The 26,432-nt window shown below is 39.1% G+C and overlaps 2 protein-coding genes across 2 annotated transcripts in view; one reads left to right on the top strand and one right to left on the bottom strand.

The window, feature by feature from the left end:
* LOC116902086 (zinc finger protein 120-like) overlaps nucleotides 1-26,432 on the bottom strand; it is a 94,892-nt gene that overhangs the window by 12,512 nt on the left and 55,948 nt on the right. The gene's annotated exons all lie outside the window — the stretch shown is intronic.
* Nucleotides 7,099-24,437, top strand: LOC116902084 (zinc finger protein 431-like). Its single transcript, XM_032904382.1, is given in 5 exon segments — nucleotides 7,099-7,244; nucleotides 20,186-20,312; nucleotides 20,648-20,708; nucleotides 21,857-22,994; nucleotides 22,996-24,437. Coding segments are annotated over 5 exon segments (1,443 nt in total). The 5' UTR covers nucleotides 7,099-7,241; the 3' UTR covers nucleotides 23,110-24,437.

Here is a 26,432-nt window from a genome sequence, read left to right as displayed (position 1 = left end):
AAAACCTTTTTTCATTATTATTTACTTCAGAGATTGTCTCTGACAAATGTCTAATTTCAAAAAAAAATAAAATGAACATGTTTTCGTAAGAGAGAGAGAAAGAGAGAGAGAGAGAGAGAGAGAGAGAGAGAGAGAGAGAAGCCAGATGTCCCTTCTCACCATGCAAGAATGAGATACAGAGACATAAAAGAAGAGGCAAAACACCCAAACACATTAAATAATGAATGAAAAAATAAAAAGAAAAAGAAGGGGAAACTTGCAGTACAAATCTCAAATTTTAAGACTGGCATGTTAGTGTATACCTTCATCTCAGGATACAGAAGGCAGAGGCAGAAAGATCACTGTCAGTCTGAGGAAATCCAGTGTTTCACACCCACACACGAAGAAAAGGAAAAACAGGAAAAGAATCCCTGGAGACTTCGGACAATGCCTCTTAAAATCACTTGTAATGCAGATTTCTAATCATTCTAATGCTCATCCAGCCCTGTTCTTCCCCACACCCTACCCTGAAACCCTTACTCCCCTCCCAATCCCCATTCCCATCCAGTTCCCTCCCTCCATCTGCCTTCCATGCCCATTCCACTCCACCTTCCAAGTAAGGCTCAAGCATCCTATCGCGTGTCCTCTTTACTGCCCAGACTCCTTGGGTCTATGAAGTGTAGCATGGGCATTCTGTATTTCATAGCTATTATTCCCTTATAAGTAAATCTGTACATGGTTCCCTCACTCAGGATAATATTCTCAAGATATATCCATTTGCCAACAAAATACATTATGCCTTGTTCTTTCATAGCTGAATGGTGTTCCATCACATAGATGTACCATATTTTCTCTTTCTGTTCTTCAGTTGAAAGACATCTAGAGAGGGGGCAGTGAGTAGGATGTAAAGTGAATAAGGAAAAACATAAATAAATTAAAATGATTTAAGCCAAATTATTGTATTCGCAACAATTACTATTTTAATATTGAGAGAAATCACATGTTCAAATTCAGTTATGCTACTAAGGAAGTGATCTGTCCAACTTATCATTAAAATAGCTGAGACAAGGAGAACTACACCCCAGCATCAGATTATTGACTACACATACAGTGTAGTCAATAATTATTTGTTGAATGAATTAAAGACATTATCATGGGCTACATAATTTCATTTCTGTAGAAATGGGTCGCAAATACCCCAGGGTAGGCACAAGCTCACTATGTAGAGACAAAGATAACTCTGAGCTTCTGATCACCCTGCCTCTACCTCCTGGAGCATTAAGGAAGTTCCTACTGATGCCCTCTGTTGTAATCCTAAACACTCAGAACATGCCATGACTCATTCAAAGCTTTGAATTCTGATTCACTCCTAATTCACTCTGGCCTCCATTTATATTTTGAATTTATTTGCACAATCTTGGACTCATTCAAACTCCAAATTCAAGTCAATTTTTCTTCCCTTAATTGATTTAAATAACCTAGAAATATGGCAGCTAAGTGGTACATAGACCAATGTCCCCCAAAAATCACAATAAAGCATACCTTAGTATCTCCTGATGCCTACCAATCAGTCAGGAATACTGAATAAGCATTCACTGCATGTGTAGATTGTATAAAGTTCTAAGGATACAGGAAGAAATGCATCTTTGTGTTGATTAAACTCACAGCAGCATGGGCAGTAAGGGTTTTGTCAATCTGACAATGTAAACTCCTATGAAAATTTTCTAGGTACAAGGTATAATTTGAACAGCACTATTCAATTATAGCCTTCAATGTTCATAAAAGAAAAAAAATCATTTGTGGTTTAGCCAATGCCACTTGTACAATCTATCATTTTGAAAAATAAGGATGGCCCAACACATTCTTAATGACAGCACCCGGAAAACAGACTCAGGTGATGATTTTGAGACCTTACCTGACTACACAGTTTCATAGTAAGACCCATGTCAAAAACAAACACAAAACATGAATATAATTTTTCCTTATTGTCTTTTTTTGAGGCAGGATCTCATTAGCAATTACAGGTGAGCTTGATTCACTACATACAGTAAAATGTAATATATACAATAAACACAGGCATATAATTCTGTGCCTTTGGCTCTTAATTGCTAGCAGGATAGACTTCTACATACAGAAGGGACAGTTTCCAAAGATTGTCCTCAACATGGTTGCCTCTTCATAGCATTTTACTTGCAAATCTTGGATTCTCTCCTACCCTAAAAGGCATGGCATTATGATATCTGTACTAGAGCCAAAGTTATAGCAAACTCCTCTCTGGTTTGGGTAGTTGGAAAAGGAGCTGTTTTCAACCTTCTGGTCTCCCACAGGGCATGTCTGTATTACTTAACACTCTATTGTTCTGAAAACAGCATAATCATGGTGACTTGTAAATAAAAGCGCTGCATCACACAATCTTCCTGCGCTGTCACCATGGTGTGCATGAATGTCCTGGCCAATGCTCTCAGGAGCATCAACAGTGATGAGAAAAGAGGCAAATGCTGGGTCCAGATTAGATGTGCAACTCAAAGACCTAGGAAAATGGCAGAACAATCTGTTCCCATCTTGTCAGTTTGGTTTCATTTTATTCTTAACCTCAGGACAATGAAGAAACAAGATGGAAACATACAGGAGGGAAAATCCTGGGATTCTTTTTCTAGAGATGTAAAAACATAAATAAAATAACCTTCAAAACAACAACAACAACAACAACAACAACAACAACAAACATTCGTGGCGTCGGCCAGTGACACTTTGTGGACTGTGAAAAAGATAGATAAAGGAAAGCATCAAAGTAGCTTGATGGTTTAAGAGGATTGGGGTTGATGACATCTGAGTAAATTTAATGGAGCAAGAACAGCTAAGAGCTTATATCCCAAACCACAGCAGGGAGATCGAGAACAAACAGGGGATGGTGGGAGACTTTGGAATCCTCAAAACCCACTCCTGTAACACGGCTCCTTCAAATAGAACATATTTCTAATGCCTCCTAAATGGTCCAACAAATGTGAAACAAGTTTTCAAACACAGGATTCTATGGGAGCTCTTCTGATTCAAACTCTACATGTTTCTGTTCAGTGTTCTACACTGACAACTACTTTTCATCTGACCATTCTCTACTGTATCCATATGTGAGCCTGTCATGTTTCTAACATACAATACCTCAGAATAAACATTCCTATTCCATTAGGAAGGGATCAGAGTACAGTGAGGAGTAAACATGCCAAACTAAAACCATCAGCACAAACTCCAAATCTTGCAGCTCCATGTACAGCATCTTGACCTAATGGGGAAATTATCTGGACTACAGAGGGTTTAGTTAGTCCCACTCCTCCAGCTCTGTCACCTTAAGCATGCATAAGCTTTCTTTCTGGCCAGTTCCACGACTGTCTGTAGCTTTCCCCAAAGGATGTCCCATGGTCCTCCTATCTACTGTCCCCTATATACATTATCCTCTAACATTATTGAAAGTGCATTAGAGAGGACTAAGAGATCACCTAGTGGATAAGAACATTGTCTTCTCCTCCAGAGGACCCAGGATAAGTTATCTTCATCCATGTGTCAGCTCACAACTAGCTGTAACTACCGTCTCATGAGAGCCATAAAGCTAAATAGTTGGGTATACATACATTGTTATCTGGCACCAATTTCAATGACTGGCACCAGTGAGAGAGGTTCTTCTGTGAGTCCCAGTTATGAATTCCTAGCATGAAAGACGCATTTCTCCCAGGTGTCTCTTTCACTTCTGCTTCCAGATTCCTTCTTTGCTTTAGTCCCTACCATGCTGTCCCCAATAGGGACTGTAATATGAAAATGTAAGTTAAATCAACCCTCTCCTCCCTTAGGTGCTTTTCGTCATGGTCATTATTACGGTAATAGATATCAAACGATGATAATTGTTGATACCAGCATCAGGGGTCTTGCTGGGTCAAGTCTTATATTGTTGATTATGTAAAGATTCTGGAAACCTTCCTTTCCCAGTTGAATCCCTTTGATCTCCTTTATTTGTGCTAATTGTTCTACCCAGAACTTCAAGTACTGTGTTGAACAGACAGGGAGAAAGTGCAGATCCTTTTCTTCTCTCTGCTTTTAGTGGAATTGGTTTAGTTTCACTCCACTTAATTTGATGTTAGCTATTGGCTTGCTTTATATTGCTTTTACTATGTTAAGGCATGCACCTTAACATAATAAAACCTTTAAACATGAAAGGGTGTTTAATTTTTGACAAAGGCTATTTCAGCATCTAATAAGATGATAACATGACTTGTTTTAGTCAGTTTATATAGTAGATTACATGGATAGATTTCATATACTGAGTCATCCCTATATCCCTGGAAGGAAGCCTACTTGAACGTGGTGGACAATGTTTTTGGTGTGTTTGTGAATGTTTTATTGAGTATTTTTACATCAGTGTTCATAAGTAAAATAGAAAAAAAAAAGAAATTCTCTTTCCTTTCTGAATCATTGGGTTACCAAGGTATCAGGGAGACTCTTCGATGGATTCAATTTTCATATCTGGCTATAGGATTTCTTTTTTAATTTTTTTTTGTTATTTTGTTTATTTTCATTTCAAATATAATCCTCTTCCCAGCTTCCTCCAAAACCTCCCATCCCACCCCCCGCCTCCACAAGTGTGCTCTCCCACCCACCTACCCACTCCCACCTCACAACCCTGGCATTCTCCTACACTGGGGCATTGAACCTTCAAAGGACCAAAGGCCTCTCCTCCCATTGATTCCAGATAAGGCCATCGTCATGGCCTTATCTCATCATCGTCATCATCATCATCACCACCATCATCATCATCATCATCATCATCATTTGCTTTCTGATTTTGATAACCGAATAATTACTTTTAGAAGTTTTCTTTTTGGCTTGACCAGTAGATCCAATTGGCCAGTAGATCCAAGAATTCTTATAGAAAACCCATGAACTATCCAGCGAACTTTTAGAATTAAAAAAAATTTAGAATTATTTGTTATATGTATATAAGTACACTGTCGCTGTCTTCAGACACATCAGACCTCATTACAGATAGTTGTGAGCCACCATGTGGTTGCTGGGATTGGAACTCAGGACCTCTGGAAGAGCAGTCAGTGCTCTTAACCATTGAGCCATCTCTCCAGCCCTAGGACTCTTAACTAGCAGGGAGAGAGCTTTCTCAAGCAGAAAGCTACCTATCTCAACAAGAGAGTTTTTCGAATAGCAAGAAAAAGCTAGAGCGGAGCAGAACTACCCCTGCGTGCATGCTCACACACACACAGAGAGAGAGAGAGAGAGAGAGAGAGAGAGAGAGAGAGAGAGAGAGAGAGAGAGAGAGACAAAGACAGAAAAAGAGAGAGAGAGACAGAGATAGACAGAGAGAGACACAGAAAGAGACAGAGACAGAGAGAGACAGAGAGAACTAGCTAGAAGTCTGAAGCACCATTTCATGTGGAAAGCCAACTCAGCAGAGCGTAAGCCACCAGCTTGGACCCATGATTTGACTTCAGGTTGTTTGTTTCCCTGCTGCTCTCAAACACCCCTTCTCTTAGGAACCCAGACCTATTCGAATTTAGTCTTTGGCATCTGTGTTATTTTTTTTCTTTCTATATGTGAGAATTGTGACATCGATACATTTATTGGTTAGATCACAGGTAATGATTAGCAGGTAGCCAATCCTGAGCAACCTACCTTCACAGTGTCATCTTGATCTTCAGCTAAGACCTTGTAGTACAAGACGAACATCCCAGAGGCATTCCTGTCCATCGTTTTAATATTTTACATGTTTCTGCCTCACTTTGAGCTAAGCATGCCCTTAAAAAAAATCTCTGCTTTTACCTTGTGACCCAGTTCAGAAGAAGGCTTAACTTAGCATGCTGAGGAGTAGGCAAACCTCTGTGTGAGCGTATCCACATTCCCTGATAAAGCCTCAATGCTTCCTTTTATAGAGGAAAATTATTGTTTTGGAAATGGCTCCCGTGCTCTCCATGCCTGACACAGCTGGGAAAAAGATTCTTAGCTCTCCTGACTAGATAGTTGTACTGGCTATCCTTGGTAGTTAATTTAAATATATCTACAATTAGCTGAAACCTAAGTAGTTGGCTATTGTGGGGATTTTCCTTAATCATAGCTTTTGAAATAGAAAAATCCTTATAAAATCTGAATCTTCTGAGTTGATAAGATCCATCTTTAAACAGGGACACAGATTACATATATAAAGGACACTGAAGACGATAGATACCTCTCTTTCTCTTTGCTTGTCTTGCTTGCCTCTGGCTAGCTAGTTCATTTCAAAAAACAAACAAAACTGGTGTTAGAGCTTATTTCTTTCTTCAGAATTCGGATGTATACTGAAGACCTGCTGAGGCATGCAGTCACATGGGCTAAACCATTACTGGATTCTCCAACTTTCCACATGTAGACAGCCACTGTTGGCCTAGTAGAATGACACGGCTCTTGAGGCGTTCTAATAAATCTGTTTCCAACATGATAGAGAGATGGAGTCTGTCGGTTCTGTGTATCTAGAGAATCTTTACTAATGCAGCTGTGGGTTTTGTTGTTCTTTGTTTTACCAACCCACTGAGGAAGATATGCTGGTTAACAATAGTGCTCCAGTGTTTGTCACGTCTGAACCCCGAAGAAAACACAAAAGTCTCGTTTCCTAATATCCCTCTTTAATATTCTTTAATATTCTGGGCACCTTTCCACTTGTGGGACAGACTGATAACTGCACTGGCTATGCTAGTTATGTACCTTGATTGTAGAAGGAAGAAGGGGAAGTGCCTACTGAGTGCTGTAATTGGAGCTCAGGCCAGCTCCAAAGTTGCAATAAGGTAGCACAGGGTCACTGCTTAGAAAGGAAAGAGCAGATAGCTGAGCATCCAGAAGCTGGAGTTGTGGATCCTCCCCGGACCTGGGTGGGAAAACAGACGCAAGTTGTACCAAAATGCAAAGTTCTGGAGATCTGCAAAACGTCTAGCCTCTGACTGGAAGCCTGTGCCTAGAATTCCTCCTCCACTTTTGTCCGTTCAGCACACTCTAACCTTAAGGGTGGTGCTTCTGTCACTCAAGACTCATTAGCCAATCAGCACATCTACGCGGCCCTACCAATCAGAGGAGAAGGCGGGCTTTTCCGGGAGCATTCCAGCGAGTTCCCGTGGGGAGCTTTCTTGCAAGTTTCCCTGTGAAGCCGAACAGTCAGGAGTATTTCCGTTTGACGTGTTCTGTCTGCTGCTGCTGCTGGGTGCTGTGAGGAGAGCTCCGGCAAGCTCAGAAGTCCCGACATGGTACGTGCAGGGCCATCTTCCACGAAGGGATGGAGCAAGCGGCTGAGCAGAGGGACCTGGTGTGGTGGGTCATCCCTGGGGCTCGGTGGTAAACAGCAGCTAGACAGAAGCAGCGACTTCTGAGGTTCCCTGTGGTCCTATTCTCTCCACGGACCCGAAGTGGCCTCTGAATAACTACACTAGGATGGCTTTATCTGCACAAAGCATTTGGGGAAAGGGCTTCTATGTAGAAACATCCTTAGCAAGATGCCAGACTCGGAGAGCCCTAGTTTCTCTGGTATCTTCAGTAAGTTCTGGCCTTAGCATTTAGCTCTTTAATATGTAGGTGTAAGATCCATTTGGAGTTAATTCTGTGGAAGCTGCAAAAGGCATCTCGTGTGTTGAATATGTAGCACTCAAATATTTAGCTGTGGTGAATATTATTTAGAAGAGTAAAATTGATCATGTAAAGGATTTATAAAAACTTATAGTGACACCAAGTAGAATGTAACTGAGGGAGGACTGTCTCTAAAACGCCCCACAGATACACGGTATGCTAACCAGGTCTGTTAGAGAATAGAATGTTAGAATACATATGTTTCTTTACCAGGATTAGACATTTGTCTACAAACCATAACTAAGGAGACAACTCTGGTTTACAATCACAAACAAGGCCCAATCAAAGAACAGAACTCTAACAAGTGGCTCAAGGGGACAATATAGGGTCACAGACAACATTAAGGCCTGGAGTTCCTTAAAGGACCAGTTTTCTTCTTGAGAAAAGCATAGTTTTGCCACATGGGCAAGACTACACTGGGTGACAAGTCTTTGAAAAGGAAAAACACTGTTGTGCTGAGGACTGGCCTGATCAAGCAAGGCTTTCTATGAGATCTTTATGTATGGAGAATGTCACAGCTCTGCACCCCATTTTTAATAGGGTTATTTGACTCTGTGGACTTTACCTTCTTGATTTTCTTGTATATATTGGATATTATCCCTCTATCAGATGTAGGTTTGGTAAAGATCATTTCCCAATCTGTTGGTTGCCGTTTTGTCCTAATGACCTGTCCTTTCCCTTATAGAAGCTTTGCAATTTTATGAGGTTCCATTTGTCAATTCTTGATCTTAGAGCGTAAGCCATTGGTGTTCTGTTCAGGAAATTTGCCCACGTGTTCGAGGCTTCCTGCTTTTTCTTCTATTAGTTTGAGTGTATCTGGTTTTATGTGGAGGTCCTTGATCCATTTGGACTTGAGCTTTGTACAGGGCCATAAGAATGGATCAATTTGCATTCCTCTACATGCTTACCTCCAGTTGAACCCAGTACCATTTGTTGAAAATGCTTTTTTCCATTGGATGGTTTTAGTTCCTTTGTCAAAGATCGAGTGAACATAGCTGTGTGGGTTCATTTGTGGGTCTTAAAATTTTATTCCACCGATCTATCTGCCTATCTCTGTACCAATACCATACAGTTTTTTATCACTATTGCTCTGTAATACAGCAGGATGTGAGGGATGGTTATTCCCCCAGAAGTTTTATTGATGAGGATAGATTTATATATCCTTTTTGTTGTTGTTGTTATTCCAAATGAATTTGCAAATTGCTCCTTCTAACTCTATGAAGAATTGAGTTGGAATTTTGATGGGGATAGCATTGAATCTGTAGATTGCTTTCGGCAAGATAGCCATTTTTACTATATTAATCCTGCCAATCCATGAGCATGGGAGATCTTTCCATCTTCTGAGATCTCCTTCATTTTCTTTCTTCAGAGGCTTGAAGTTCTTGCCATACAGATGTTTCACTTGCCTGGTTAGAGTCGCACCGAGGTATTTTATGTTATTTGTGTTTATTGTGAAGGGTGTCGTTTCCCAAATGCCTTTCCCAGACTATTTGTCCTTTGAGTAGAGGAAGGCTACTGATTTGTGTGAGTTAATCTTATGTTCAGCCCCTTTGCTGAAGTTGTCTATCAGGCTTAGTAGTTCTCTGGTGGAACTTTTGGGGTCACTTAAGTGTACTATCATCTGCACTAGTGGTATTTTGACTTCTTTCTTTCCAATTTGTATCCGTTTGATTGACCTCCTTTCATTGTTTGATTGCTCTAGGTAGGCTAATATTGGTAGGTAGGGAGAGGGTAGGCAGCCTTGTCTAGTCCCTGATTTTAGTGGGAGTGCTTCAACTTTCTCTCCATTTTGTTTGATGTTGGCTACTGGTTTGCTGTATATTGCTTTTACTATGTTTAGGTATGGGCCTTGAATTCCTGATCTTTACAGGACTTTTATCATGAAGAGGTGTTGAATTTTGCCAAATGCTTTTTCAGCATCTAATGAGATGATCATGTGGTATTTTCCTTGAGCTTGTTTACACAGTGGATCACCTTGATGGATTTCCATATATTAAACCATTCTTGCATCCCTGGGATGAAGCCTACTTGATCATGATGGATGATCATTTTGATGTGTTCTTGGATTTGGTTTACAAGAATTTTATTGAGTATTTTGGTGTCCATATTCATAAGGGATATTGGTCTGAAGTTCTCTTTCTTTGTGGGGTCTTTGTGTGGTTTAGATATAAGCACAATTGTAGCTTTATAGAAGGAATTTGGTGGTGTTCCTTCTGTTTCTATTTTGTGGAATAGTTTGGACAGTATTGTTATTAGGTCTTCTATGAAAATCTGATAGAATTTCCACTAAACCCATCTGGTCCTGGGCTTTTTTTGGTTGCGAGACTTTTACCAATTGCTTCTATTTCTTAAGGAGTCGTGGGACTATTTAGATGGTTTATCTGATCCTTATTTAACTTTGATACCTGGTATCTGTTTAAAAAATTGTCCATTTCGTCCAGATTTTCCAGTTTTGTTGAATATAGGCTTTTATAGTAGGATCTGATGACTTTTTTGAATTTCCTAGTATTCAGTTGTTATGTCTCCCTTTTCATTTCTAATTTTGTTAATTTGGATCCTCTCTCTGTGCCCTCTGGTTAGTCTGGCTAAGGGTTTATCTATCTTGTTGATTTTCTCAAAGAACCAGCTCCTGGTTTTGTTGATTCTTTGTTTCTGCTTGGTTGATTTCAGCACTGAATTTATTTCTTGCTGTCTCCTCCTCTTGGTTTTTTTTGCTTCTTTTTGTTCTAGAGCTTTTAGGTGGGCTGTCAAGCTGCTAGTGCATGCTCTCTGAAGTCTCTTTTTGGAGGGAGGCACTCAGAGCTATCAGTTTTCCTCTTAGCACTGCTTTCATTGTGTCCCATAAGTTTGGGTGTGTTGTACCTTCATTTTCATTGAATTCTATAAAGTCTTTAATTTTTCTTTATTTCTTTCTTGACCAAGTTATCATTGAGTAGAGTGTTGTTCAACTTCCATGTGGATGTGGGCTTTCTGTTGTTTTTGTTGTTATTGAAGACCAGCCTAAATCCGTGGTGATCTGATAGGATGCATGGGATTATTTCAATCTTTTTGTATCTGTTGAGGCTTGTTTTGTGACTGATTATATGGTCAGTTTTGGAGAAGGTACCATGAGGTGCTGAGAAGAAGGTATATATTCTTTTGTTTTAGGATGAAATGTGTGTAGATATCAGTTAAATCCATTTGGTTCATAACTTCTCATAGTTTTTCTTTGTCTCTGTTTAATTTCTGTTTCCATGATCTGTCCATCAATGAGAGTGGGGCGTTGAAATCTCCCACTCTTATTGTGTGAGGTACAATGTGTGCTTTGAGGTTTAATACGGTTTCTTTTATGAATGTTGGAGCCTAGATATTCAGGATTGAGAGTTTATCTTGGTGGATTTTTCCATTGATGAATATGAAGTGTCCTTCCTTATCTTTTTTGATTTTCAACTTTTGGTTGAAATTCGATGTTATTCGATATTAGAATTGCTACCCCAGCTTGTTTCTTGGGACTGTTTGCTTGGAAAATTGTTTTCCAGCCTTTTTCTCTGAGGTAGTGTCTGACTTTTTCAGCGAGGTTTGTTTCCTGTATGCAGCAAAATGCTGGGTCCTCTTTATGTATCTGGTCTGTTAGTCTATGTCTTTTTATTAGGGAATTGAGTCCATTGATGTTAAGAGATATTAAGGAATAGTGATTGTTGTTTCCTGTTATTTTTGTTGTTAGAGGTGGGATTATGTTTGTGTGTCTCTCTTCTTTTGGGTTTGTTGCAGGAAGATTACTTTCTTGCTTTTTGTAGAATGTAGTTTTTCTCCTTGTGTTGGAGTTTTCCATCTATTATCCTTTGTAGAACTGGATTTGTGGAAAGATATTGTATAAATTTGGTTTTTGTCATGGAATATCTTGGTTTCTCCATCTATGTTAATTGAGAGTTTTGCTGCATATAGTAGCTTGGGCTGTTTTTGTGTTCTCTTAGGGTCTGTATGACATCTGTCCAGGATCTTCTGGCTTTCATGGTCTCTGGTGAGAAGTCTGGTGTAATTCTGATAAGTCTTCCTTTATATGTTACTTTTTCCCTTATTGCTTTTAATATTCTTTCTTCCTTTTTTATTTTATTTTATTTTATTTTTTTGCATTTGGTGTTTTGACTGTTATGTGACAGGAGAAATTTCTTTTCTGGTGCAATGTATTTGGAATTGTGTAGGCTTCTTGTATGTTTATGTGCATCTCTTTCTTTAGGTTAGGGAAGTTTTCTTCTGTACTTTTTATGTATGTGAGTACACTATAGCTGTCTTTTTTTTTTTTTTTCTTCTTTTTTTCGGAGCTGGGGACTGAACCCAGGGCCTTGCGCTTGCTAGGCAAGCGCTCTACCACTGAGCTAAATCCCCAACCCCACTCTTCTGTACTTTTGTTGAAGATATTTACTGGCCCTTTAAGTTGGGAATCTTTGCTCTCTTCTATACCTTTTATCCTTAGCTTTGGTCTTCTCATTGTATCTTGGATTTCCTGGATGTTTTGGATTAGGAGCTTTTTGTGTTTTACATTATCTTTGACAGTTGTGTCAGTGTTTTCTGTGGTATCTTCTGCTCCTGAGATTCTCTCTTCTATCTCTTGTATTCGGTTGCTGATGCTTGCATCTATGACTCCTGATCTCTTTCATAGGTTTTCTATCTCCAGGGTTGTCTTCCTTTGTGATTTCTTTATCATTTCTATTTCCATTTTTAGATCCTGGATGGTTTTGTTCAATTCCTTCACCTGTTTGGTTGTGTTTTCCTATAATTCTTTAAGGAATTTTTGCGTAAAGGGCTTCTACTTGTTTACCTGTGTTGTTCTGTATTTCTTTAAGGAGTTATTTATGTCCTTCTTAAAGTCCTCTATCATCATCGTGAGATATGATTTTAAATCCAAATCTTGCCTTTCCGGTGTTTTGGGATATCCAATATTTGCTTTGGTGGGAGAACTGGGCGCTGAGGATGCCAAGTAGCCTTGGTTTCTGTTGCTTAGGTTCCTGTGCTTGCCTCTCACCATCTCGTTGTCTCTGGTGTTAGCTGGTCTTGCTGTCTCTGACATTGGCTTGACCCTCCTGTAAGCCTGTCAAACATTGTCCTCTGTGATACCTAGAAGCATGTCCTTCCTTTTTTTATTTCTTTTCTTTCTTCTTTTTTTTCTATTACCTCCCATTAACTGCTTCTTGCTTTAAAATCCACGACCATGTTTTGCTTTAATTATTATTACTACTCAAATTTGACTGAAGTTAGGCTTCAGGACTTCCCAACTATGAAGTAGAGATGGGTGGACTGGACATTGTGTGTGTAATGGAATATGCAAACAGAGGACCCAGTGTCTTGGAAGAGGAGAAGAAGTGCTCTAAGAGACTAGAAAATTCCATTAAATACAATCTTCCCAGACTAGGGCTCTGTCTGCACCTAGGCTGGAAAGGCAGACTTAGGAAGGCTTCAGTTGTCTGAGGCATTTGCTCTCTGATCCCTCAGGAGAGGAGTTGCTACCGTCATGAGGTCCAGCTGGGTTTTCCAAGCTTATGAGGGACATTGGCAGGCTTAGCAATCAGGATCACCAGTGGAAGGTAGTGTGCAGATCCTTTACAGGATTCTCCTCAGATGCAGGTGTAGCACGCTGTGAGGAGGACCGGAAGCCATGCCATGGTTATTGTGTGGGAGCTCCCAGGGTTCCAGATTAGTTGAGACTGGTGTCCCCAGTTCAGGAGGAGCGAGCCGGCTGAGCCCTCAGCGTCTGATCTGCTGCAACTGAGACGGATTGTGAGTCAGACTGTGGTTCCGTTGGTCAGCGCGGTGATCTGAGCAGAGGCTCTTGTCCTGTGGCCCTCCCTGAGTGTGGATTTCCTGGGACGGGGAGGTTAAGATGAACACTGGCACTGTAAAGCCGGGGTGCTCATGATATCACTCTCCAGGTGTACCCCAAGGCAGTGTGCTTGCTGTACAGTAGGGAGACACTGGGGAACTGAAGGTCTGGTTTCCATAAGTGCTGACCCTTGCAATTCCACACTCAGTTCTGTTTGAGAAATTTTATAAGTAGTTTAGAAATTGGGAGAAAGGAGGTGATAGGGATAATCCTTCAGCCATATTTGATTAGAATCTGTTTACTTTTCTGTTACTTCCAGTCACAATGGCATGATTCATGGAACTTCAATTCAGGGTACAAAAGGAGTTTCTGAGAAGCAGATGTTTCTCAGGTGTGCGTGGTGGTGGGTAGGTGGATTGGACAAATTGCACATCTTGTGACATAATCCGTGTGGCATGAAGCAAACAGTAAATTGTTCTTCAGCATTATTTTGTGTGGGCTTCAGTAGGGCTGTGTCTGCATGAAACCACAAGGGGTCATGAAGGGCTGCAGAGTCATAGCTCACTTTTCTGATCACCTCCATTTACAGAGAAAGCTGTAGAGCATTGAGCCTTTGGAAGACAGATCAATAAACAGTAGCCGGAAGGTGAAAAATGTAACAGTTTAGGGAATACTTTGAGTGTATAGGAGTCATGAAGTCTGTGTTTATTTAATTTGTATATACATACTGTCATAGGTAACATAGGTCAAGTTCAAACTATTGATAGTGTAGTTTCCTTAGGTATTTTGATGAAAACTCCATCCCATCATTTTCACAAATCTTCTTGATTACTGTATCTTTATTGTAAGAACAGAAGTCACACTGTGCCAGTGTGTGTACTATTTCTTAATAATCCTATTGTGAATTCTGAGTTTTCTCATGACATAGCTTTGGAATCAACGATCATGTTATAAACGTATGAATTCTTAGATGGAACTCTTTCTGTCCTGTGTATCCATTCCTTCTAATGGACCTTCAATGCCTGGGATTCTCTCCTCCATCTCTGCTCTGTGGGTGAACCTTGCCTCTGAAGTTCCTCTTTGCAGTTCAAAAGTTTCCTTGCCAGGATTCCCTCAGTTTGTGCTTCCTTTATTTTCATTTTTAAGTCATGAACAGTTGTTTTCTTCAATTGTTTGCTTTATTTTTCTTCCCTTTATATATGGAATTTGTTTTTTTTCCAGTTGTTTGATTGTGTTTTCTTTGATTTTAGGAGGAGATTTATCCATTCCTTTTTAAGGATGTCTATCTCTTCACGTAATTTGTTTTAAGGTCTTTTTTTTTTTTTTGGACTTTCACCTATTGTTGGAATTTGCAGGACTTGCTGTGGGAGGATAGTTTTGTTCCTTTGGTGACATATTTTTCTGGTTGTTACTAGGTTCCTAAGCTTGGTGTCTAGGCATCTAGGTTTGGTGTGATTATAGGTGCCGATTTCTGGATTTGTTCTTAGGGTGGATGTTTTTTCCTGGATTTCTGCTTGTTCTCTGTATTTTCAGAGAGTGTGTTGTCTCATTTACTGTTCTGGTCTTTTTTGCAGGGGGTGTTCAAGGACTCATGCTTGCTGGTTTTGAAGGTTGGGGGCGGAGGAATCAAGTGAAAGATGATCTTAGTGATCCATAGGACATTTGACAGAAGAGAGGGGAAATTGCCTCTTACGTTCTGGTCCAGTACTAGGGGAAACTGAAAACTGCATCCAAGGTACTAGGTGTGTTAGTTCTGTGGACAGCCTGCCTGGTTTTCTGGCAAGAGTGGCATGTGGTTGAGAAGAGATGTGTGCCCATGTCAGGGCAGGGACACAGTTGAGGTGGGAAAAGAAAGGCAGTTGTGGATGGTCTGTGATCTTCACAGGAAGTGTGAACGCAGAGGAGGAATCGTCCTCTGAGAATTGTGTTGCAGTGCTAAGGGCAACTGTGAGAATTGCGTGTTGGGTAACAGATACTAGGTATCTGTTGGACAGACTACCTTGTCTTCTGACAGGGATGGCCTGTGGTTGAGCAGGGGGTGTCTACCGATACTTGGGGGCTCACTCGCAGAGATGGGGCATGAAGAGAAGGGAAGGTGGGAATGGTCTGTTGAATCTCCAGGAGGCCTGGACAGAGGAGAGGAAGCTGCTGCACCAGGGGCAACCTGGATTATTTGGACTCAGGTGACAGAAAGTTGGGAAGGTCTGGTGGCATTCTACCTGGTCCGGTAACTAACATCTTAATAAGGAGGCACCAGGTTCCCAGGAATCATTTATTTACTTAGGTTTTCATGTTGTTTGTCTGTGAAGGATTATTTGCTTATTGGATAAAAAGCACTATGTGGGCTGGGCAGAATAGTGAGCATCTACTCTTTTGGGGTTGACCTGAGTTCATATACAAACATCCAACCCAAGTTCGGATGCTCCTGCTCCTCCATATCCAGGGGCTCTGCCATCCTCTTCCCCTGTGTGTCACCTGTACATGGAAGATATTCATTCTCACACACAAACCAAACATAAACATAAAAATGGGAATAGATATGTTTTCAAATGTGCTTATGACTTATAAAGCAGTTACTGCAAAAGAATCTATTTTAGAGTACTGTTTTTGAAATGTCTTCATTCTTGCATTTGGTTTTTAAAAGTTTGCATTTCCTCCCACTGGTGTAGATTTGTATGCAGTCATTAATCGTAGAAAACAAAATGATTCCTAAGTGATCCTAACAGGCATTCTTTTCTTTATCATGAAAAAGGAGATACTTTTTAGTAGGCAATATTATTTTCTCCAATGTTGAAACATTTGCATGCTTTAGGCATATCTCTCTGATTGGAACAGCCTCCTGATCCATTTTCTATTATTGGCAAAGGAGAGTAGAGCCCACAGGATGAATTCCGGTCAGTGATTTCTTTGATTTTGTTTTTGACCATAATCCCATATTTCTTATTTGAAGGTCTGTCACATATATATTGGTCTGTCTTTGTCTATACTTTAATCAGTGTTGTCAACTATTTTGTCCTCTAAAAATTTAATATATTATGTTATGAAGTTTTGTTGGATGGCCTGTGGTCTGTGGAGAATCAGTTTTTTTAGTTTTCTCCTCTTGATCCTCTAAAGACTCACCTCTGTGCATTTATTGGCAAATCTATGCTTTCCAGTTGTTCTAATTATCAATGTTTGGGGCTTTGCTAAAGCGATTGGTGTGGGTAACACATTGGTTTAGGGTTATTAAAACCTTCTCGTGTATTATCATATATTTCTCATGTATTACACATATATCTGTGTGTCATAATCAGCTTCAGTTCTCAACATTTCAGAGCATCTGTTCCCTCAAATGAGGGTGTGCCCAATCAAAATGGCTGGTTGGTATGTCTGTGAGAGGTAGTTCAAAGCCACTTCCACTGAGGTGGCAATATCCCTAAGCAAGTGTGTCTGGGTTGGGTAAGACAGCTAGCCGAGCTTGAGATAGTGACCAAACAAGAGAGCAAGCCAGGAAACAATGTTTCCCCATAGTTGGACCTGTATTTTCTAGCTTCTGTTTCTGTCTTAAACTCTCAAAATGATGGACTGTGATTTGACAGACAGAAGCATCAAGGTTCATTACCTGAGAAGCAAGTTAGAACAAAAAAATGGTACACAATAATTGATTTCGATTCTGGACAGAGCTTGGGAATGCTCTCTTTTGGAGGAATGTGGAAAGCATAAGGACTGGGATGGCAAAGGCATAGAAAGCTGCACACGGATCTTCATCTGCTGTTCTTGTAGGGCCTGGCAGACCACACTGTAGACTAATACAGGCACAGGAAGTTGAGGTCATAGGATTTCAGGGGGAAAGCGATGTCATGAAAATTTTAGCTAGAGGTCATGTGTGATATTTTGGTCCCAAATGTTCCTTATTCTGCCCATGCCCTGCAAAATTGAGTAAGGCAGAGTTCAAAGATAAGGGGCTGATTCTTAGTTTAGTTAGAATATCGAGTCTGTTGGATGGTATTTACCTGTCACACAAATAGAAAAAAAAAAAAAAAAAAAAGAAACAAGTGATGTAGAAAGAAATGCAAAGTCTGTGGTTTGTAAAGAAAAAGAACACTAGATAGCTTCAGATGCAGTCAGTGCTGAAACAGGCAGGAATTTTCAAGGACACTATCACCATTAAAGAGAAAGCCCTTGCTCTGGATTGGAAGCCTAAGAGGGTGACCTAAGAGTAAGACTCCCTTCCGCTAAGTTTTTAATTAATGGAAGGAGTAGGCAAAATGATTTCTTGTCCCAGGAAGGAACTTTGTATAAAACGTGCTCCAACTATGGTCCACATGTGGCAGGCTCCATCCCAATTTAGAAGCCAAACTTAACAGACTCACCCATATTGTGCTGTTTCTGGAAACAGGGAAGACACAAAATTATGGTCATGGATTCTTCCTCTCTGGTTTCAGTCCAACACTACTTCAGCCATCTGTTTTTGGCAGAAGAGTCAGAGCCCCAGTGAGGACTCTGTGAGAGTTCATTGGATGATGCCCAGTTGCATTTTGAGACCACAAGATGTTGAGAGACCTGTGGTATGAGAGTCTGCCGTGGAGAGATACACATAGGGAGTGAAAGAACTAGAACTGAGAGATGTATGAGAAGTTGCAGGGACAGAGCCAGGTAAGCACTTTGAACCTGAAGCCCCAAGTGTCTGAGACAGAGCTGCAGAATTTCCTGTTTGCCCTCTTGGGTTTCTTGCCTTGTTCCCATGTACACATTCTCACTATTGAAATAGGAATGGGTATTCTGTGCCTCCGTATACTGGAAAGACACAAAAATGTTATCTTATATCACAGTATGTGGCAGTGGAGAGATTGCCGAAAGTGTAAAAGAAATCTTTGGACATTCAAACAGTGTAGGGACTGTTGCAGACCATTGAGATCATTGAAATTAGACGACATATATTTTCATGAAAGGATGACCATGAGCCTATAGTGACTAGAGTCACAATAATGTTGACTGAATCCAAAAAACTCCTACATAGGATGTCTTTGAACACTTGGCTCTCCTTTATGGCTTCTTTTGAGGAGCTTATAGAAGGTTTTGTAGAAGAACCTTTCTCGATTACAAAATGGGGATGGGATTTAAGTATTCATACACTCATACCATTTCCTTTTCTTTGTGTCTACTCTGTTGTGGTTGAAACTGATCAGTTAGCTTCCTCCTGCTGTCACGTCCTCACCATAAGAAATAGTAGGAGCACTTGCTATTCAATGCTAAGCTGTTTTGCTAGCATATTTTTATATTTTTAATTTTTTAATTTTTGTTTTTGTTTTTAAAGATTTATTTATTTTGTGTATGAGGGTACATTGTCACTGTCTTCAGACACACTAGAAGAGGGCATCGGATCCCATGACAGATGTTGTGAGCAACCATGTGGTTGCTGGGAATTGAACTCAGGACCTCTGGAAGAGCAGTCAGTGCTCTTAACCACTGAGCCATTTCTCCAGCCCTCATTTTTGTTTTTGATATTGAAGACAAAGTATCTCTATGTAACCTTGGCTGTCCTGAAAGTAGTTATATAGACCAGGTAGGCCTTGAATTTAATAATCCATATAACTCTGACTCCAGAGTGCTAGGAATAGATGTGGCCCCAAATGACTGGCTTGTTTTGTTTTTATATTATTTACTGATGGACCTGGAATGTAGGTTTTTGTACAGGGAAGCATATGCTATGGTGCTGACCTTCATGTACACTTGGAATTTTAAAATTTAGCAGACAATATATTAAATTTCTCAGGATGTCATTTATTTATGACATTAAATCTACCTAGGTGTTCCATTGGCGTGCAAGTTTTGACATTATTACTACCTGTTTTTGTTTTGAATTTTTGAATAAATATGAGTATTTTCCCTCTATGCATGAATAAGTACATCATATGTGCCTCATTTGGACAGTATTCAGAATATGACCTCAGAACTCTTGAACTTAGGATAATGGGTAATTGTGAGCCTCCATGTAAATACTGGCAATTAACCCTAGTTATTTGCAAGATTGGCCATAGATTTAGTGAGCCCCCTCTCCTAGCCTATGTTGTTATTCATGGTCAACATTTATACTGCTGATATTTTCATCTGTCCATTTATAACTGTTTAATCATGCATTCCCTTTTAGTAAGATCTTATTAATGTTACAGTTTAAACTGGCACTCTTCAGTTGTTTGGATTATGAATACCCAACGGAATGGATATACAATTCTTTGCCTGAACTCCAGTAAAGAGCTCTAAGGTTTTTTTTTTATTTAAACGATTTTTGTCTTTTTGAATGATTGATTATTGCAGAGCAATCAGGGTCTTAATATGTATCTCTTGCTGTCCTGAAACTCATTGCATAGACCAGGCTGGCATCCACCTCAATGAGATATACACTTGTGTCTGTCTTTTGACTGCTGGGATTAAAGGCATGAATAATACACCCAATCTGTTCATCATTTTATAGTTAGTAATTCTTCATACAATTTATCTGATGTGTGCTCAGTACTGTTGATCTGTTTGCTTGTCTGTCCTTACGGCTGTTAGCTTCCATTTCTCTTCTAACTCTTTATCCTATTCAGAGGGTACAGAAATGGCAGAGGTGAACCTCGTTCATTACTGAGTTTCTTTCTAAAATGAATGTGGGATTACATAAGAACATTTGTTTCAGGAATTAACTGGAGGAAGCACCAGAATTACATGAATATTCTCAATGAAGTATAGATTTACAATGTTGTCAGTATCATGCTTTCTCATGTACATATGTATGGAATATTTCAGGGTGTTGTGACCTATGATGATGTGCATGTGAACTTCACTCAGGAAGAGTGGGCTTTGCTGGATCCTTCCCAGAAGAGTCTCTACAAAGATGTGATGCTGGAGACCTACAGGAATCTTGCTGCTGTAGGTAAGACTGTGAGTTTTTTGTTGTTGTTGTTGTTGTTGTTTTTCATTTTTTTTTTTTTTCTTTTTTTTTCAGAGCTGGGGACCGAACCCAGGGCCTTGTGCTTGCTAGGCAAGCACTCTACCACTGAGCTAAATCCCCAACCCCTTTTTTTCATTTTTTAAAATGTAAGGACAACTGTTTATTTTTTATTGGCATTTCTTTTTGTAATTTCTGTTGAGAATGATGAATAATGAGATGAATAAATCGAGCACGGTTCTAAGGTTCACTGAAGATAGTAACTTCAATTTTGCCTAATTTCCAATAATATAACATATGTTCTCTGGTATTATATTTAGGCAACAATTGGGAAGACCATAATATTGAAGAACATTTTCAAAGTTCTAGAAGACGTGGAAGGTAATTTTCAAGTGCAAACTGATAAAAATGTGTCTCTGAATACATTTTAATGTGTCCTGCAAATTTTAAAGGAAAGCAAAGGGAAAAAAAAACACTGCTTTAAGTTATGCATGATTACTAAGTTTTCACGAAACCATGTGTGTTAATATCAGGTATCTAATTTGTGCTTACACATATTCCTCTAACTACAAACACAAAGAAACAATGCCTTCACAGATATCACCATTTGAATCATAGCCCAATAGAGCTTATACTGTAGGACTGCTGGTTTGTTCAACCTACTACTATTCAGATATTGCAGAGGGTACACACAATGATTAGGTGATGAGCCTATGTCCAAAGCCTTCTAATAAGAAAATAGTCCACAGTAAAGTTAGTATTACTCATATATTTGTAATAATGTAGCTAAGTTTAGTGATATGGGCAGTTTATGAGAGTCAAGAATGTGGCATAGAGAAACTTTAATCCCTGTACCACATGTCTATAAGGAAAAAAGGTCAAACTGAATGTAATGTGAAAGCTTTTTCATTTGCTATTCTTCTTTTGATATTGATATCATATATCACAATGGATACCAGCCGTATAATATAGAAATATTGAAAGTAGCAATGAACCTCGCTCTCAACCAGAACAATTAAATAGAAAATACATAGTAGTCTCCACTTTGAGGAGACTCTCTGAATGGGATACAGATATACAAATAATTCTATTTCCAACTTTATCAGGGCCATATACAAACTTACAGTGCAATCTATTGCTATGAATACTAAATGTGGAAATACTTGTGTTTGCCTTGGTTCACTTTGAAAATGTATTATGACTCACAGAATAGCAAATTTTATGAATACAGTCAGTGTGGTGAAGATCTGGGTTCTTCCAGTTTCTTCAAATATGTAGCAAACCTCTTATAGAAAAAGGATGCTATAAATGTGAGCCATTTAATCAATGCTCTCACATGACTTGTATCTTCAAACATGCAAAACAGCCCATAATGACGGAGAACACTATGAATGAAAAATACTGATAATACCTTAATATCAGATTGCTCTTTATAATTAGGCCAAATTGTAAAACTAATTCACACAGATAAAAAGTCATCAGTATAATGCACGTGGAAAAGCTTGCATATGTGCCATTTATCTTTGCAGGCATGAAAAAAGTCCTATTGAAGAGAAATCCTCAGAATTTACTCAACATGGTAAAATCTTTGCTTATCACAGCCATCCTCAAAGACATCAACAAATTCATACCGGAGAGAAATCCTATGAAGGTATTCAATATTTTGAGGCCTTTGCATATCACAGTAGTCTACAAATACATAAAAGAACACACGGCGGAGACAAACCCTCTAATTGTAACCAATGTGGTAAAGCCTTTACAGGTCACAGTTCTCTTAAAATGCATAAAAGAATTCATACAGGTGAGAAACCTGACGAATGTAATCAATGTGGTAAAGACGTTCCACAACACAGTCATCTTCAGCAACCTGCAGGAATTCATACTGTGAAATGTAGCCAAAGCGGTAAAGACTTTGCATGTTATACCAATCTACAAATACGTCAAAGAACACATACTGCAGAGAAAGCTTATGAATGCAATCTCTGTGGTAAGGCCTTTGTACAGCACAGTCATCTTGAAAGGCATGGAAGAAGTCATACTGGGGAGAAACCCTATAAATGTAATCAGTGTGGTAAAGCCTTTTCACAAAGCAGTAATCTCCAAGTGCATAAAAGAACACATACTGGAGAAAAACCCTTTGAGTGTAAGCAATGTGGGAAAGCCTTTGCAAGTCAGAGTGGTCTCCAACAGCATAAAAGAACACATACGGGAAAGAGACCCTTTGAATGTAAGCAGTGTGATAAAGCCTTTGCACGTCACAGTCATCTTCAAAGACATCAAAGAATTCATACTGTAGAGAAGCTCTATGAATGTAATCAATGTGGTAAATCCTTTGCACAAAACAATCATTTTATACAACATATAAGAACACATACTGGAAAGAAACTCTATGAGTGTAAGCAATGTAATAAAGCCTTTGCATGTCAAAGTGGTCTCCAGTATCATAGAAGAACACATACTGGAGAGAAGCCCCATGGATGTAATGAATGTGGGAAAACATTCATATATCACAGTTATCTTCAGATACATCGAAGAACACATACTGGAGAGAAACCCTTTGAATGTGACCAATGTGGGAAAGCCTTTGCACGGAACAATAATCTCCAAGTGCATAAAACAATACATACTAGAGAGAAACTCTGTGAATGTAAGCAGTGTGGCAAAGCCATTTGTAAGTCACAGTAGTCTCCACGTGCATAAAAGAACACATACTGAAGAGAAACCCTATGAATGTAAGCAGTATAGCAAAGACTACACAGCAAAGTGGTCTCCAGAAACATAAACAAATGCATAATGGAGAGAAACCCGATGAGAGTAATCAATGTGATCAAGCCTTTGCATGTCAAAATGGTCTCCTGTATCATAAAACAACACATCCTGGAGAGAAACCCTATGGATGTAACGAATATGGTAAAGTCTTTGACCTGGCAGTTATTTTCAATTATATAAAAGAATACACATACTGGAGAGAAACCCTTTGAATGTGACCAATGTGGTAAAGTCTTTGCGTGAAGCAGTCATCTCCTAACATATAAAAGAAGACATACTGGACAGAAACCCTATGAATGTAAGCAATGTGGCAAAACCTTTGTGTGTCAAAGTGGTCTCCAATATCATAAAAAAAAACCCATAACATATACAGCAAAGAAACCCTATGAAGGTCATCAATATGATCAAGCCTTTGCATGTGAAAGTGGTCTCCTGTATCATAAAACAACACATACTGGAGAGAGACCCTATGGATGTAATAAATATGCTAAAGTCTTTGTACTTCACAGTTATCTTCATATATATAAAATAATACATACTGGAGAGAAATTCTTTGAATATGACCAATGTGGTAAAGCCTTTGTGTGTCAAAGTCGTCTCCAGTATCATAAAAGAGCCCATAACATACAGGAAAGAAACCCTGTGACTGTCATCAATGTGATATACCCTTTGCATGTCAGACATCTTCAAAGGCACTAAGGAAACTATAATGTAGAGAAACTCTGAGTATATTTAACATGATGAAGCCTTTGTACATTTCTGTAGTCTTCATCATCATGAAAGAAACCCATAGTGGAAAGAAACAATGAGTGTACTACATTGGGTCAAGCCTTTTCACATTTCACAAGTCTTCATCGTCTTGAAAGAATGCATACTAGGGCAAGGCTATATGGATATATTTAATATAGTGAAACATTTGAACATTTCTACAATCTTTATCATCATGAAAGAATTTCTACTGGAGAGAAACTATGACTATAAAGGATTTGGCAATATGTATAGCTGTCACATTTATATTCAGTCAAACAAGATTATTTTTCTGGACAAAAAAATGGGACAGTGTCAACAATCTATTCAAACTTTATGGTTTGATGTCCCTCTTTATTTTGTTTGTACTTGTGAGCACAGAAATCCCTGTTTATTTTTGTTTGTACTTATAATCACATTTCTCTACAGTTACATGAAATAGCTCATTCTGATATAAAACTTTCATATTTTGAAATGTTTGGAGTAGGGATTGAAGTTTGCTGTATGTCTTACAAGTCTATTTACAAAAGTGCTTTTTCTGTTGCTATGATAAAACACAATGTCTAAGGCAGCTTATAAAAGAGATTAATTTGGCTTATGGTTCCAGAAAGGTATGGGATCACCATGACAGTGGCAATATAAGAAATGTCACACATGGCAGCTAAAGCAGGGTGATCAGAGCTCACATCCTCACTCTAAAGCATGAAGCAGAGAGTGTACACTAGAAATGGTGTATAGATGTAAATTCTCAAACCTACCCCAAGTGACATATTGCCTCCAACAGGACAGCATTTTTTAAGTCTTCCAGAAGGATACTACCAGCTGAGAAGGATGGTACTTCAACCGTACACACTTGCTTTCTGTTACATGAACCAATTTATGGTGAAGAAAAGCTTTAGGTAAGCCTTTAGATACCTCAAAACCTGAGTCACAGGAATGAATGCTTACACACGAAATACATTTACGAGTAAAACTTATTTGGTCAACCAGTTCTATTCCTTTTAATTATGTGATGTCAGTGTGTCCTTTTGTGTGTATGAACACGAGCATTGTTGGTTCTCAAGAAGATTAGAACTCTTGGATCTTCTCATAGCAGGAATTATAGGAAGTTATCAAAAACCTGACCTTTGTCCTGGGAATGAGTTTGTCTTTACACAGCCATGTCTCTAGCCCTGTAAACATTTTCTTTTCTTTCCTTTTCTTTTTTTTTCGGAGCTGGGGACCGAACCCAGGGCCTTGTGCTTGCTAGGCAAGTGCTCTACCACTGAGCTAAATCCCCAACCCGCCCTGTAAACATTTTAAAGCCTTTATATATCATCTTGATGCCAGGAAATAGGAAAGAATTCATACAAGAGAAACACCTTATTCATGTAAATGACTCGATAAAGCCTTTACTGTGATTATATCACAGGTGTCTTCAGTTTCAGGGAAAAATACCATTCATTTCTTTTTCATCATAACCTTGCAGCAAGGAAATCATTTACCATGCTCACTCAAATGTAGTTGAAGAGATCACCAATTGTGGTTGTGGTTTCTATTTAGAACCATTTGGAGTAGGTATTGAAGTTTGCTGTATGTGTTGCAAATCCATTTACAGAAGTTTATTGGGCTGTTCTTATAGCTCTTCTGTGGCTCCTGTTCATCTTCTTTTGCATTGTCACTTGGCGATAGTTATCCTTCTGCCAAAATGTATAGAATGACATACCCCTCATCTTAAATGACCCATTGTTTATTTAAATTTCAGGCATATGTGATCACACTTTTTTAGTAGGTGTACCTGTGAAAGGGTGGTGGGTGGTGGTTCCTTGTTTTGTTTTGAATTTTCACATATTCTCTTCACATGTTGTGCTTTGTTATCTAGCCCAGCTTGAAGAGAATACGACAAGAGAATGTAGCATTAGATACCTCATGTGTATTTAAAAGAGCACTTTCATGTATCTGCCAGAGATGTAATGAAGTAGGATAATCAGCAACCAACCGTATATCAGCAGCATGACTTCATTGGTATGGATGTGTACTTACTATTACATATTCCATGCTTCTACATGGTCCCATTACTTACCATTTGGTACTTCTTCTTGAGTTCTGCCTTCTAAGAAAATCATCTCTATTATCTAGAGATGCCAGAAACTGTAATAGCAATAAGATTTATTTTTCATAAAGCATTTCTGTATATGTGTAATGTGATGACGGTTTTTTAGATGGAAACTAGGTGACAACGCTGTAGGATCTACTTTGGACATCTTTATCCAATGATCATGTTCAAGAGGCCAGCATTGTGAGGCCAGCATTGCATAGTGTAGACATTTCCCACCGAGCCCATCCCACCGAGTAAAATTAGTTGAAACATTACGTTAGTAAAATATTGCTTTCTCAGATTGTAAACAGCACGTCTTTTTCCCCCCACTATTTTTGTGAGACTAAACTTGCCTTGATGCTAAACTCTATTGAAATCATGACCTGACTACTCGTGCACTGATGCATGATGATGCACTGTTGACTATGCTATCCAGTTGATTGTATGACAGACTGAAACAGATGAATGAGCTTTCCTTACCATTCAGGAGTTGTGCATTACTCAATCACTGT

This window comes from Rattus rattus, chromosome 5 (assembly GCF_011064425.1).
Source record: "Rattus rattus isolate New Zealand chromosome 5, Rrattus_CSIRO_v1, whole genome shotgun sequence".
Lineage (NCBI taxonomy): Eukaryota > Metazoa > Chordata > Mammalia > Rodentia > Muridae > Rattus > Rattus rattus.
This window is presented reverse-complemented; position numbering and strand designations above follow the sequence as displayed.